This window comes from Bidens hawaiensis, unplaced genomic scaffold (genome assembly GCF_021521415.1).
Source record: "Bidens hawaiensis isolate Kalapana, Puna unplaced genomic scaffold, B.hawaiensis_p1.1 tig00006888_1, whole genome shotgun sequence".
Lineage (NCBI taxonomy): Eukaryota > Viridiplantae > Streptophyta > Magnoliopsida > Asterales > Asteraceae > Bidens > Bidens hawaiensis.
In genome coordinates this window covers 135,329-149,160 of record NW_027491469.1, presented here as the reverse complement: position 1 = coordinate 149,160, position 13,832 = coordinate 135,329, and the positions used below count along the sequence as shown (strand labels likewise).

The 13,832-nt window shown below is 35.9% G+C and overlaps 2 protein-coding genes across 2 annotated transcripts; both read left to right on the top strand.

The window, feature by feature from the left end:
• Positions 1–4,256: 4,256 nt before the first annotated feature.
• On the top strand, positions 4,257–6,378 carry LOC143633736 (inorganic pyrophosphatase 2-like). Its single transcript, XM_077101982.1, has 4 exons — positions 4,257–4,417; positions 5,063–5,184; positions 5,286–5,487; positions 5,992–6,378. Exons 1-4 carry the CDS (start codon positions 4,277–4,279, stop codon positions 6,355–6,357), a joined length of 831 nt encoding a protein of 276 aa, XP_076958097.1. The 5' UTR covers positions 4,257–4,276; the 3' UTR covers positions 6,358–6,378.
• A 2,723-nt stretch (positions 6,379–9,101) lies between these two features.
• On the top strand, positions 9,102–10,271 carry LOC143633735 (inorganic pyrophosphatase 2-like). Its single transcript, XM_077101981.1, has 4 exons — positions 9,102–9,300; positions 9,390–9,511; positions 9,597–9,798; positions 9,897–10,271. Exons 1-4 carry the CDS (start codon positions 9,163–9,165, stop codon positions 10,242–10,244), a joined length of 810 nt encoding a protein of 269 aa, XP_076958096.1. The 5' UTR covers positions 9,102–9,162; the 3' UTR covers positions 10,245–10,271.
• The last annotated feature ends 3,561 nt before the right edge of the window (positions 10,272–13,832 follow it).

Here is a 13,832-nt window from a genome sequence, read left to right as displayed (position 1 = left end):
GTAATAGAAGGTCATTTAAGTGCTCTAAGTGATTATATTACAATCTCATTTTTTTAACAATATTGTCATAGAAGTAATCTATTGTTGATTAGTGAGGTGATCTAAGGACATCCGTATTGAGACTTCATCGCCCACATTTTTGCATCGTAAACACCCTAACACCGCCACGTAGGGCGTTTTCGATCATCTTGACCTACATGTTTTTTTCATGGTTGGGGTAAAAAGGTTGATCAATGAACTAATCATATCTCTTTATATTTATTTATTTTTGTTTAATTAGTTTAATCGTTTCAACCATGACACATAAAACTAGAAAAGGCTCTCGAATCCAAGTAACGTTGACATGGCAAGAGACGTTTTAGCGCCTCCACCACGGATGATAATATGCATGTAATGTAGCCATGTAATAATAGATTTGCTAAATTGGGTTTATTTTATTTAATATTTGAAATAAAAAAACACATAAAAATGTGACGAGTGCCCAAATTGTGGTGAGTTCATAAATTGATTAGAACTTGGAAGAATATGCAATTCTGCTTTTTATAGGGACATCGAACTTAGCCTAGATATAATCACATGCTCTGTTAATACGTGTCCTATAGATCTATAGCTTTCAAAACCTTTAGTTTGTTCCATGTCTTTTTTACATTAAATGATACCAACCACACAAACATGTTATATAGACACGTCATGTAATCGATGGGTAGTTACATATGTTGAAACAAATTTCGGCCACTCACTATTACATGTGTATAGTTTATGGAGGGTCTCCAACAGTTTATATGTCAAAGCCGAGTCAAACAAAAAGACCGTATGTCCTAACAAGTGACGAAATATATAAGTCACTTTTTCTAAATGACGTAACGTTATAACAATAATTAAAGCAAAAATGTAGTAATAAAATCAAATACAATAATAGCTAATGGCTAAACTTTACCAAATGAATAAAAAAAATTTGGGTCTGATAATTTTAAGACGATCAAAATCCAAATATTTTATATACTATATAAAAGAAATTGGCCCCCAAAAGAAACGTGCATCGGGCGAGGGTGCAGCAGACACACCTCAAGAGCCAGCCATGAGTTTATGAGAACGAAGCTTTAGGCACCTCACGTTAGTTGTATTTTTTGGCCATGTTTGGGATTCCTTATTTACACTTCCTTTTGACTTATTTAAGGAGTTTTTGATAAGTTACAATATCCCAACTTATCAAAACGCATTTTTTCTTCTTTAAAAACTTTAAAAGGTCACATTATCCAAACACTCTTTTAACTTACAAAAGTCAATAAGTTATAAGGAGATAAAAATAAGGAATCCCAAACACCTCTTTTGTAAAACCAAGCACCGTTAGACTCGTCACAACATGAAAAGAGAGAAGATTTCTTCCTGAGATAATCTAAATATTTATTTGTAAAAGACACAGATAATATAAGAGTTGGACGATATATATTCTAACATTTCTCCTCTCATGACTCTTGAGTATTTATAGTTCCATTTGAAGCATAAGGTAGGGTAAAAAATCCACAATGTCGTCCAGGATTAAGCGTTCTACTTGCCCGAATGGTCACGTGTGTCAATAAGCCCCATGACCCGTGTATAATGAGCCAAATCCGAAAGTAGTACTCTTGATCTTATAGACTTGTACTAATAATATTTAGGACCACATCCCTTTAATATAAAAATACTTAAGTTACAGAAGTTTCACTTCAAGCCCTGGTTACTCTTAATTCTTAAACTACACAAAGTTTCTTCCTTGTTAGGGATGTCTCATCAAAAAGGCTTGCACCTTGCCACCTTTACTATGTGAGCTAGTTTTACAATGGCTGCTAGTATGTTACCTTATTAGATTTAAATAGATACCATAAATTTATATTATCTATGTTTTTAGATGTAAGCGTTTATTACACAGTTTGTATATTAACAAAATATGTTTTTTTAGGCCCCATCGGTATTTGGGTAGTTCCAAATGCTAAAGTTATTAAAAAATATTATAAAAAAAACATTATTTTGTCAATTATCTATAGCTTAAGTGATTGAGGTGACAAAAAATCATGGGGGTTTAGTCAGGGACTTTTCTTATATATGATGGTTTCCTCATAATGGCGGTCTGTGATACTCGTAAAACGGAGATGAGCGGGTGAGTATGACCGTCAGTGATCTAAATTAGTTGTTAAACAAATAATAAAAAAACATTACTTTTTGTAAGATGGCACCAAAATACTTTTAGTAGGATAACAACAAAATAAGCGGTGGATGTGACGAGGCTTGGTCTTTGGTGGGTGGCCATTATTTGCTAGTGATACGTTAATATGTTCCGTTCGTTCCGGAAGCTACCTTTCCCATATACATGCAAATTGTTTTTTCTCCAATACATATTACATTGACAAGTAATCAGCAAAATGCAATAAAATATATAAATTAATAACTTGATTTTAACAAATTCCACATCGAGTTCTTTTATACTATTGAAACATAAAGAAAAGTAAATAAACGGTTTTCGTTCATTTGGCTTGTTTAAATATGCGGTTTTAGTCAAGTATTTTTAAATTTGCGATTTTCGTCTATATGGTTTCATTTCACTTGCAATTAAACTCGAATTCATTAACTCGTTAAGTCTGGTCGTCAAACTCATAAGTGTGCCCCTCACGTGACATTTTGTCCATTTTCTCCTCAAATAAACCTCAGTCATAATTCGCAAGCCCCCTCACGTGAGGGGCCATGGTGTATTGGGGGGGGGGGAGACAAAACCGCCCCTCACGTGAAGAGCACACTAATGAGTTTAATGACCAAACTTAAACGGTATTGGTGAATTCGGGTTTAACTGCAAATGAAATGAAACCACATAAACAAAACTTGCAGCTTTAAAACTATTGAACTAAACCCATTATTTGAACAAACAATAAGAACGAAAATCGCATTTTACTCCTTAAAGAATAAACATTATAAACCGCAATCTTTGTCTTTATTATTTTTTTTTTTTCTGGAATAGCCGCCCAACACCACTAGTTATTACTTGGTACTTTCCTAATTCACATGTTCTAACACAATTTGGATTCTAAGTGTCTCTAGAAAACGCATCTCACTTTCCTCAAGCTCCCACTTTTCACCATGACTTGTACCATGTGCATTACATCTTGTAAACCGAATCAACAGATAAAAACATTATAGTTGTACGGGACACGTTAGCATAAGTGCTTGTATCACGGGTTAGTTCAAAACAATATTTACCTCATATTTGGAACCATATTCATTGTTATTTTATGCTTGAAATTTTAAAAGCGAAAATAACCAGAATAGAATGTCCATTTGATAAATTGAATACAACAATTTGTCGATTTGATCAAGGTTTTCCAAAGGTATCCATTCTAAAGTTGTCGTTCCGTCTTTTAATTATTAATCGACAATATGTTGCCAACTTTGCTGTCACAAGTTTTAACACCGGCGAGTTGTTGGTTTGTTTACTATATCGACATAAGCTAGTTTTATATTTGTGGAAAAGCTAGTATGATAACTAGTTTTGTAATGGCGATTCGTCAGTTTTTAGTAATTAGCGACTCAATAAGCTTAAAATAAAAGTATTTAAACCATACGTAGCAGTAAAGCCTACCATTGGGTGTTTGCGACACGTGACGTTTCAATCAACAATTAAGTTGTTTGTAAAAAATGATGTAGTGATAAAAATGCCCTTCAAGACTTCAATCATTACTCTCACCACCAAACCCTCTCCCCCACCGATGATTTGTATAAAAACGCCTAGCCCAAAATTCCAGGGGCGATTTGGGCCTTTTTTCAACCACCATAACGCCTACTACGTTTAGTCTAAGAAACGAAAACTCTCGTGTTATAACACGTGGAAAAATGAGTAGCTCTAAACACTATGAATTTAATAATTAAAAATGACGAGTCGTCGTCACCTTTATAACGGACTTATTTTGAATTTCTTGGTCAAATAAACAATTTTTACCATATTCTTTACCATATTCCCGCGCTTTTTAATTTACGTTTTGCTTTTAAATTCCACTACCAAAACCGTCAGATCACTGACCATCACTCACGTGACCCAAACCAACGGCTGAGTTTTTCCCACATCTTCTTATTATTTTGCAGTTAAAAATAATAATAATAATAATAATAATAATATGGATCCAAGTAATATTCGTTTGGCATCCACTATTTCTCTTACCATATATAAATACCTCCTCGTACTCCTGCAATTCCAACAACAAAACACAACTACTTCTGATCATCTAACGTACGTTCGAATACTCCGGCGAACATGTCTGGAATTATTGTGGTTTTTGACTTCGACAAGACGATCATTGATATTGATAGTGACAATTGGGTGGTGGATGAGTTGGGTGCTACTGATCTATTCAACCAACATGTTCAAAACAACATGCCTTGGAACTCCATGATGGTACTATGTTTTTTAAGGTTTTTTTTATTAGTTTTTGTAGAGTTTAAGGATGTTTAAGGTTTTTTAAACATGTTTTTTTTTAGATATTTGATAAATTTCGTGTTCTGTTTTCGAATTTAAGAATGTTTAAGGTTTCTTTGACTTTCACGTTGTTGTTTTCGGACAGTTAAAGAATGTTTAAGGTTTCTTAAACATGTTTTTTTTGTTGTTTTAGATCTTTGATTAATTTAATGTTCTGTTTTTGTAGTTTAAGAATGTTTAAGGTTTCTTCGATTAATTTCATGTTTTATGTTTTCGGACAGTTTAAGGATGTTTAAGGTTTCTTAAACATGTTTTTTAGTTTTTAAGATCCTCGGATCTTTGATTAATTTCATGTTTTGTTTTCTAAAATTTTAAGAATGTTTAAGGTTTCTTAGACAAGTTATTTTGTGTTTCAGATCTCATGTATTGTTTTTGTAGATTTAAGAATGTTTCAGATCTCATGTTTAAGGTTCCTCAAACTTGTTTTTTTCATAAAGTTTAAGGTTTTTAAACATGTTTTTTTAGACCTTCGATTCATTTCATGTTTTGTTCCTGTAGTTTAAGAATATTTAAGGTTTACTAAATTAAGATGAACTAATTTCTAATTTAATGAAAAAAAAACAGGACAAGTTGATGGAAGAACTACATTTACAAGGCAAGACAATCGAAGACATCAAACAAGTACTAAATCGTGTCCCGATACATCCTCGGATTGTTCCCGCAATAAAGGCGGCACACGCTTTAGGGTACCTAATTTAACCTAGTACTATTGTTCATTTGTTCTATGAATTAAGTTTGTTTTGTGGTTTTTGATGTTTTTAGAATCTAACGTACGAAATTATTTCAGATGCGATCTGAGGGTAGTTAGCGATGCAAATACGTTTTACATTGAAACTGTCTTAAACCATCTTGGGATCGGAGAATGTTTTTCGGAGATCAACACGAACCCAGGATTCGTGGACGATGATGGCAAGTTAAGGATCTTGCCTTACCATGATTTTAACATATCGCCGCATGGTTGCAGTCTTTGTCCTCCAAACATGTGCAAGGTGAATCTTTATTCCATTATTTTAATTTATAATATAAAAAAATAAGAATATTTATATTTATTTATTGTTTTAGCTAATTTGTATCAAAATTTATTTTTCACTAATATTAAAATGTGACAAGATTTGAAAACCTCTGAAAATTTGTAGGTTTCCTTTTATGAAGTTTTTATTAATACCTTTTTAAATGTATATTTTTATATTATCAAAGATATTCATAAGTCAGTTGTGAATTTTATCATCCTTCATTTTATTTTATTTTAAATAACAATTACAATTTATAATTTGTGATATTTATAGTTATAATCTTTATAAATCTTGACAAAATATTAAATTTATAAACTAAGTTTTCAGTCAAAAGAATTATGTTGATTATAAATAAAAACCAGTTAAGTATATATTTATACAAAAATTACGTAGGACTTAATTTGGGGTACTATGGGGTTGTGGTCTGCTAGCCAACATCAAAATGTTTATTTTGTTAGTTAATACTTTCTTTTCCTACAGGGTAAAATCATAGAAAGGATTCAATCCACTTTCAAGACCGAAAATAATAAACGAATCGTATATTTGGGAGATGGAGCGGGTGATTTTTGCCCGAGTTTGAAGCTTGTGGAAGGGGATTACATGATGCCAAGGAAAGATTTTCCAGTTTGGGACTTGATATGCAAAAACCGAAAACTTATTAAGAGCGAGGTTCACGAATGGACCGACGGAGAGGATCTTGAGCGGATTCTTTTACGTATTATTACTTCGTTGATCTCAATTGACGATATGAAGAAAAATGACGACAATACAAGTCAAATGTTTGACTGCAAGTTTGAGACTATCACTCTCGGAGCTTTGCCTAAACCTCTATACGTTCCTCAATAACGTATTTATATGCTTTTCGGATTAATAATAATCGTCTTCCTAATCTTATTGTAGTAGTCTAGCTGAATGTGTGCTGATGAATGATAAAAGATTGTATCCTGTTTATATGCCTTTCATCCTTATTATGATTTTAGGGATGAAATGTTTTGCAATTATTGACCTAATTAAGTGAAAGATATTACATTACTTATATTCTCTTATCTAAAACACCTACAATTATTTTATGCAAAACTAATTATAAATTATTAACTAATGAGATATTTAAACTGGCCTAATTAATAAGTAACTAATGTATTCTCACATCTTGTATAAAAAGCACCATTACAATTAACTTTATTATTATTCTTTTAAAGATAATGGAAGAGGTATGGTGCTAAACGACCAATACATGGTCGGATATAACCCGATAACTCTAAACGATAATGATTTGGGTTATGACTTGTGACTGGTCCACCCACTATTCTTGTCCATGTGGCAAATGATGTGAAATGACCACCAATCTATGTGAAAACGATTATCACCTAACGGGGGAGCGTTACTAATTAACAATTGCATGTAACAGTAACTAGTATATATGTTAGCGATACCGTACACATCAGGTCATTCATTATCTCTTACATACTTATTTTCGGAGATCGCATAAATATTTAATTGACAAAGGTATTCCAAAAGTGCTAGGATATATGATGTCATATTCTCATGTGGAAGTTACTATTGTGAGTGGGTGTTTTGGTACTTGCTTTTACAATAGCGTCACCAACGGGACTCCGGCCCACAATCACGTTACGTGAATATGAATCTAAAAATTTCAATCTAACACATTTATATAAAGAGTAAAATTATAGTTAAATACGAGAATATATAAGGCACAAAAGAAAAAAACTTAATTATATGACTTTTTTTAATGGCCAACGAATAAAGTCTTGCTACATAGGGAAATCCATACATAACTTTTGCCAACCCCAACGGCCATATTCCCGCAATCGTAGACATCACTGGGTAGCCCAAGCTCACCATCTTCTATTCTAGGGAAAACTCATCTCCCAAAACCCCACTATAGTCAAACTTGGCTGAAATTATATTCGAACTTGACTATCCGAAACTTCACTTCCCCTCGATAACAATTAAACTAAAGCTCATTAACACATAATTATATATCTGACTTATAGATATCGAGCCAGGTTAACGTACAATAATCCTTTACGTACGCAAATCACGTTCAGGGCAAAAGCAAAACGCTCGAAGCCAAAAATACAAAAAACGCTCAAGCCAAAATACAAAAACACTCAAGAAAATCGTAATACACTCAAAACGGTTTTCGTAAAGAAAAATAAAAAATTGATCGATGAACGATCCAACTATGTTTTTTTCGGTGAATCGATGATTAATTGAGTATGTATTGGTAATTCCGAGATGTTGGGATATGATTTCATGGATCAATTTCATGAATATATGTATTTTTGTACGTTAAGGGTTATTGTATTATATTCTTTATCTATAGATATTAATTATCATGGTCAAATATAAATAAAAAAGGTAAGATGTATAAAATAGCGTTTGGATCAAATACAAATGTATTTTATCGTAAGAAGTATACAAATAACTAAAGTAGTTATATTAACACCAGATTAACTATTATTACTCTAAAACTTTTAAACAACAGTAACTATTATTACACTGTTTTATTTTTTATATCATAATTACTATAATTATTCTCTTAGTTATATATTTAGTATATTAACTTTATTTATATCAGATTTCACCATGTAACTAACTGAAATCTAATCTAATATAACTATACTAATAAAAGAATATAATGAGGATGATGTGGCAATCCTATATCCATTCTAGGCCTAATCTCTCTTCTCATTCATCCTACATATCCATGGGTTATGAAGCAAAACCATATTGACAAATGGATTATACTTTCTTTCTAATTCTCTAATTTATCATCTCATTCATTTTAACTATCCATTGGTTATGTGCCAAAACAATTTTGGCAAATGGGTTATAATTTCATTTCTAATTCTCTAATTTATTATCTTATTTATCCTACATATCCATGGGTCATGGGACAAACAATTTTGAGAAAGGGTTATAATTTCTCTTTTAATTCTCTAATCTCTCATCTCATTTATCATAGCTATCCACATGTAATTGGTCAAACCAATTTTTGCAAATGTTGTACATTAAAAAATCAAATTTGTAAATTTAAAATTTTAGACTTCTTATTGTTTATACTATATATTTTTTCTTCTTTTTACCTATAGTTTGTTCATTTCTTTTAGATAATAGATTTTTTTATTTTTATTATTTGACAAATCACTTGTAACAGGTTCAAAAGCTAGTATAAATTATATTAAAGAGTGCTAGTGTCGTCTTACCCACCACGAAAGTTGTGGGCCGAGAGGACTTGAACGTCACTAGAATCTGGTGGTTGGTATTAATTAATATTATTATTAACCAGATCCGCAAATTTATGGCCTATGAACCCAATTCTCGGATAAATGGATATTCGTTGGTCATATACTCATATTCCAATTCATATTCTAAAAAGGTGTATTCACTTTAAACCATTTTAAAAATACATCCACCGTTAGATCACTTAATACTTGTCACGTGACACCAAACCAACGGCTCAGATTCAATCCCACTACTAATGTAATAATAATATTCCTTTGGCATATTTAATTCATATTCCGTTTTAACATCCTATAAATGCATTCACTTATGTAACATAGTCCACAACAAGCACATTCTTCTTAACATCAAATCAAACACTTGTTCTTATCGTGTTCTAAAAAAATGTCGGGAATCGTCATGGTTTTCGACTTTGACAAGACGATTATCGATATCGATAGTGACAATTGGGTGGTTGATGAGTTGGGTGGAACCGATTTGTTTAATGAACTTCTTCGTACCATGCCTTGGAACTGCATCATGGTACTTTTAGATTTTTTATTTTAAATTTATAAATATATAGAAGGTTGTTCGTGCTTTAATTTTAATGTTTGATGTTTATTTGAAAATAGGACATGATGATGAAAGAGTTGTATTTGCAAGGTAAGAGCATTGAAGACATTGAGGACGTACTGAAACGGGTCCCGATACATCCTCGTGTTGTACCGGCCATTAAAGCTGCATACGCTTTAGGGTAACTCAACTTTTTAAATTTTATATACAAAAATATATATTTTTGTACATGCGATTAGTTTGTGACTTTAACGACTTTGTTATAGGTGCGATTTGAGGGTGTTGAGTGATGCCAATTTGTTCTACATCGAGACAATACTAAAACATCTCGGGATACGAGAGTGTTTCTCTGAGATTAACACGAACCCGGGTTTTGTTGATGAGGAAGGAAAGTTAAGGATTTTACCATACCATGATTTCCACACCTTCTCTCATGGTTGCAACCTTTGTCCACCCAACATGTGCAAGGTGAGTTTTTAGTTATTTGATAATAACTAATGTCCTATTATTTTTTTTTATTATTTTTATTGGTATACTGTTTTTATTAATATCAACTATTTTATTAGGGGAAAATAATAGAAAGAATTCAAGCGACTTTAGAAAATAAAAGGATCATCATATATTTAGGAGATGGAGCGGGTGATTTTTGCCCGAGCTTAAAGCTAACAAAAGAAGACTACATGATGCCGAGAAAAGATTTTCCCGTGTGGGAGTTGATATGCAAAAACCGTCAACTTCTTCAAGCCAATGTTCACGAATGGATCGACGGGGAAGATCTTGAGAGAGTTCTCATTCAACTTATCACAACAATTATATCGACAGATGACAACGTTGATAACACAAATCAATTGTTTGATTGCAAGTTTGAGACAATTGCCCACGAAATTTTGCCTAAACCAGTCTATGTACCATGATATTGATAACTAATTAACTATTGTATTTCTATCCAAAAATGTTGGATCTAATTAAAATAATATATATGAAAATTTGAAAATCTTGGATCTACTTATGTATTTTGTGTTTTTGTATATTATATTTTTGTCTTTTGTTCAGTTCAGACACGACCCACACATTTTTTTTCATATTTAATATGCAAAATTATTTTTATATATATTCTGTTACTGATAAAATTGTTTAGTATGACAAAAAATATTTAACAGATAAAACTTTAAAAATTTTAAGAATCTTAATGTATAATATAGTTTTTTACTTTATTTTGGAGTTATACCTTCCTCCTCTTATGCCTTAGCGGTTGTTGTGGGGTGCTAGATGGGGGTGAGCAACCCGTAGTTGCTCCCCTCCTTCGAGTGTGAGGGGTTTGGTCTTTGATTCTTGCTCTAACTCATCTCGAGTCGGGGTCTTCAGGGGTCCGGTGTCTTTTGTGATTTGTTTGTTTTCTGTTCTCGTGTGTGCATGGCTACCATAAAAAGAATTCGAAGCGTAAATATAGGAGGGCTTGGTCCTAGCTCCACTTACGGTTTAAGGCCATGCCCCTTTAAGCATATCCACGAGTGTAAGGATGGTAGACCTGGGTCCTCGGGGTTTTTCCGCCTACTTGAGCACATGCAAAGTACCCATTTCAAAACGGATACTCGAAAGAACCTTTTATAAGATGCTATCTCCAAGGATTTGGACCTTTTTATAGATGTTGGGGAAGCCCTTCGGACGGGGGATAAATGGTTATGTGGGAGGTGCATGACGTTGCATGCCCTTAGCAGGGGGTGCAAGCATGCTGATGGTGTCTAGTCTTTTTCTGTGGATTCTGGAGATGCTGGAGAATTTATCGTTGGGATCCAGAAACCTAAATGTGTGTCTACGGATAGGGACCCATGTCCATCTGTAGGAGTGGTTGGGGATGTATCCATTTTGGAACGGGTTTTCTCCCTTCCCATTCAAACGTTTAAGAGCATCCCCCCCCCCCCCCAAGTTGTCGTTTGGCGTTTGCTCAGACTTTGGCATGCGCTTTACGCAAGGTAGTGGATTCACCAGGCTCGATTGAGAATTGGGTCAAATTACTATTGTTGCCGCGTTGTACTTTAAGGGTGGTGAAACCTTCCACTAGGCAGGAACGCAAGTTAGGGAATCAAAAGTCTTTGCAATGTAGTAGCATTCAGCAAGCACTTGCGGTGTGGAAAGATAGATCTGGTTTTGCTGACTTGATTCTTTCTCTCTTTGATAACGTGGGGAGAAACACTTTTTCTAAAAGAGAGGTGGGAGGGGAGGAGGGTTCTGAAAATAGCCTCAATATTAAACAATGTCTCAGGAAAGTAAGAGATGGTCATTTCACAGCTGCAGTCAAGGTATTATGCTCAAGTGGGGTTGCCCCTCTCGGAGATTCAACCATGAAAACCCTCATTGATAAACACCCAGTGGTGCCGCCTCCGTCCTTGCCTTCTAGCTCTGTCGCCCTGCCTACTCTCTCTGTGGATGGGGACTGTGTGCTTAGATGTATCCGATCATTTCCTAAAGGGACCTCATGCGGGAGAGACGGGATGCGGGCGCAACACTTGTTGGACGCTCTTAGTGGTGAGGGATCAGTGACTTCCATGGGTCTGCTGTCAGCCATCATTAAAGTCGTCAACTTATGGCTAGGGGGTCTGTGCCCCAAGGTGCTCGCTAAGTTTATTGCTTCGGCCCCCCTTACCCCTTTATTAAAGCCGGATAATGGAATTCGGCCCATTGCCGTGGGGGCTATCTGGCGTAGGTTGGTTTCTAAAGTGGCTATGAAGATGGTTGGGAAGGAAATAACTCAGTATTTAGGGGACTTTCAGTTTGGGGTATGGACCCCTAATGGAGCAGAGGCGGTGCTTCACAGCGCCAACCGGTTTCTTAACTCCTTTCACGCAGACGGTTCTTTAGCTATGCTTACCGTGGACTTCTCCAACGCCTTCAATATGGTCGACCGCACAACCCTTCTCCGGGAGATTCATCATCATTGCCCGTCTATCTATCTATGGGTCCAGTTCCTTTATGACCAGCGGGCTAGGTTGTACGTTGGTGATGACTGTATAGGGGCTACTACTGTGGTTCATCAGGGTAACCCCCTTGGGCCTCTCCTCTTTGCCTTAGCATTACACCCTATTGTTCTCCGGGTACAAAATGACTGTAACCTCCCATTTCATGCTTGGTACTTGGATGATTGGACTATTATTGGTGGTGCCAACGAAGTCGCTAAAGCCCTAGACATTATCAGCTCGGAAGGGCCATCATTGGGGCTGCAACTTAATATTAAGAAAACCGAGGTTTTTTGGCCAGCGTGTAATGGGGTGAAAGTCAAAGATGGGTTTTTCCCTAGTGGGATTGGTAGACCAGATAGAGGGGTAAAGCTCCTTGGAGGGGCTGTTAGTCGAGATCCCTACTTTATTAAGGAGTTGGCGAGGCGGAGAGCATCTCGTGCGGTTGATCTTATGAAACTCTTACCTTGCCTTAGGGATCCCCAGATCGAACTCCTCCTGCTTAGGTCTTGCATGGGGGTTGCTAAGTTGCTTTTTGGGTTACGAACATGCCACCTCCATATGATGGATGATGCGGTATCCTATTTAGATAAGGGGCTTCGAGAAGCCATCGAAGACATAGTTGTATGTGGAGGCCCGTTCTTTGGCGATCTTCAGTGGCGACTTGCATCTTTACCGATGCGCTTAGGGGGGTTTAGGCCTTCTTTCGGCTCATGATGTTGGGGTTTACGCTTTTGTAGCGTCGAGGGCTCAGTCTTGGAAGCTACAGAATCACATCTTAAGGAATAGCGGAGTTGTCGACCTGGACTCAGACTACGTGCAGGCCCTGGAACGCCTTAATGGCGCTCTCCCAGACTTTGACTTTGGCGGTTTCTCTAATAAGAACACTGCCCCACCAAAGCCTCAAAAAACTTTGGCGAATGCCCTTTTTGGCAAAATCGCTCAGAGCCTGGGAGAAGTTTTTGGATTGTCCCCCTGACAGAAGGCGGTTATTGAATGCTTACAAGGTCCTCATGCCCAAGATTTTCTGACCGTTATCCCGATTGATGGCTTGGGCCAAATCATGTATGCGGTCGAGTATAGGGCCATTCTTAAGTACCGTTTGATGGTCCCAATGTACCCAGAAGACGAAATATGTCCGATCTGCCGTAAGGCTTGCCTGGATAAATTCGGAGAGCATGCGGTTCTTTGCAAGGAGATGTCTGGGTTCAAATACCGACATGATTGGGTGCAGGACGTTCTTTGGAACATCTTAAGGCGAGCTGGGATATCAGCTAAAAAGGAAGCCCCCATAAACTTCCTTACAGACCCCACGGAAGGGAGATCCACTCTACGACCGGCAGATTTGCTCGTCTTTGGTTGGGCCGGGGGAAAACACGCATGTGTTGACCTCACAGGGGTATCTCCCTTAGCTGGTTTGAGGGATAATGGGTTTGTAGCTGGGCAAGCAATGAAAAGGGCTGAAACGAAGAAGGTGGAGAAACATGCTAAAGCCAGCGAAGAGAACCAATATGTTTTTGTCCCTCTGGCTTTTGGTACCTTTGGCTC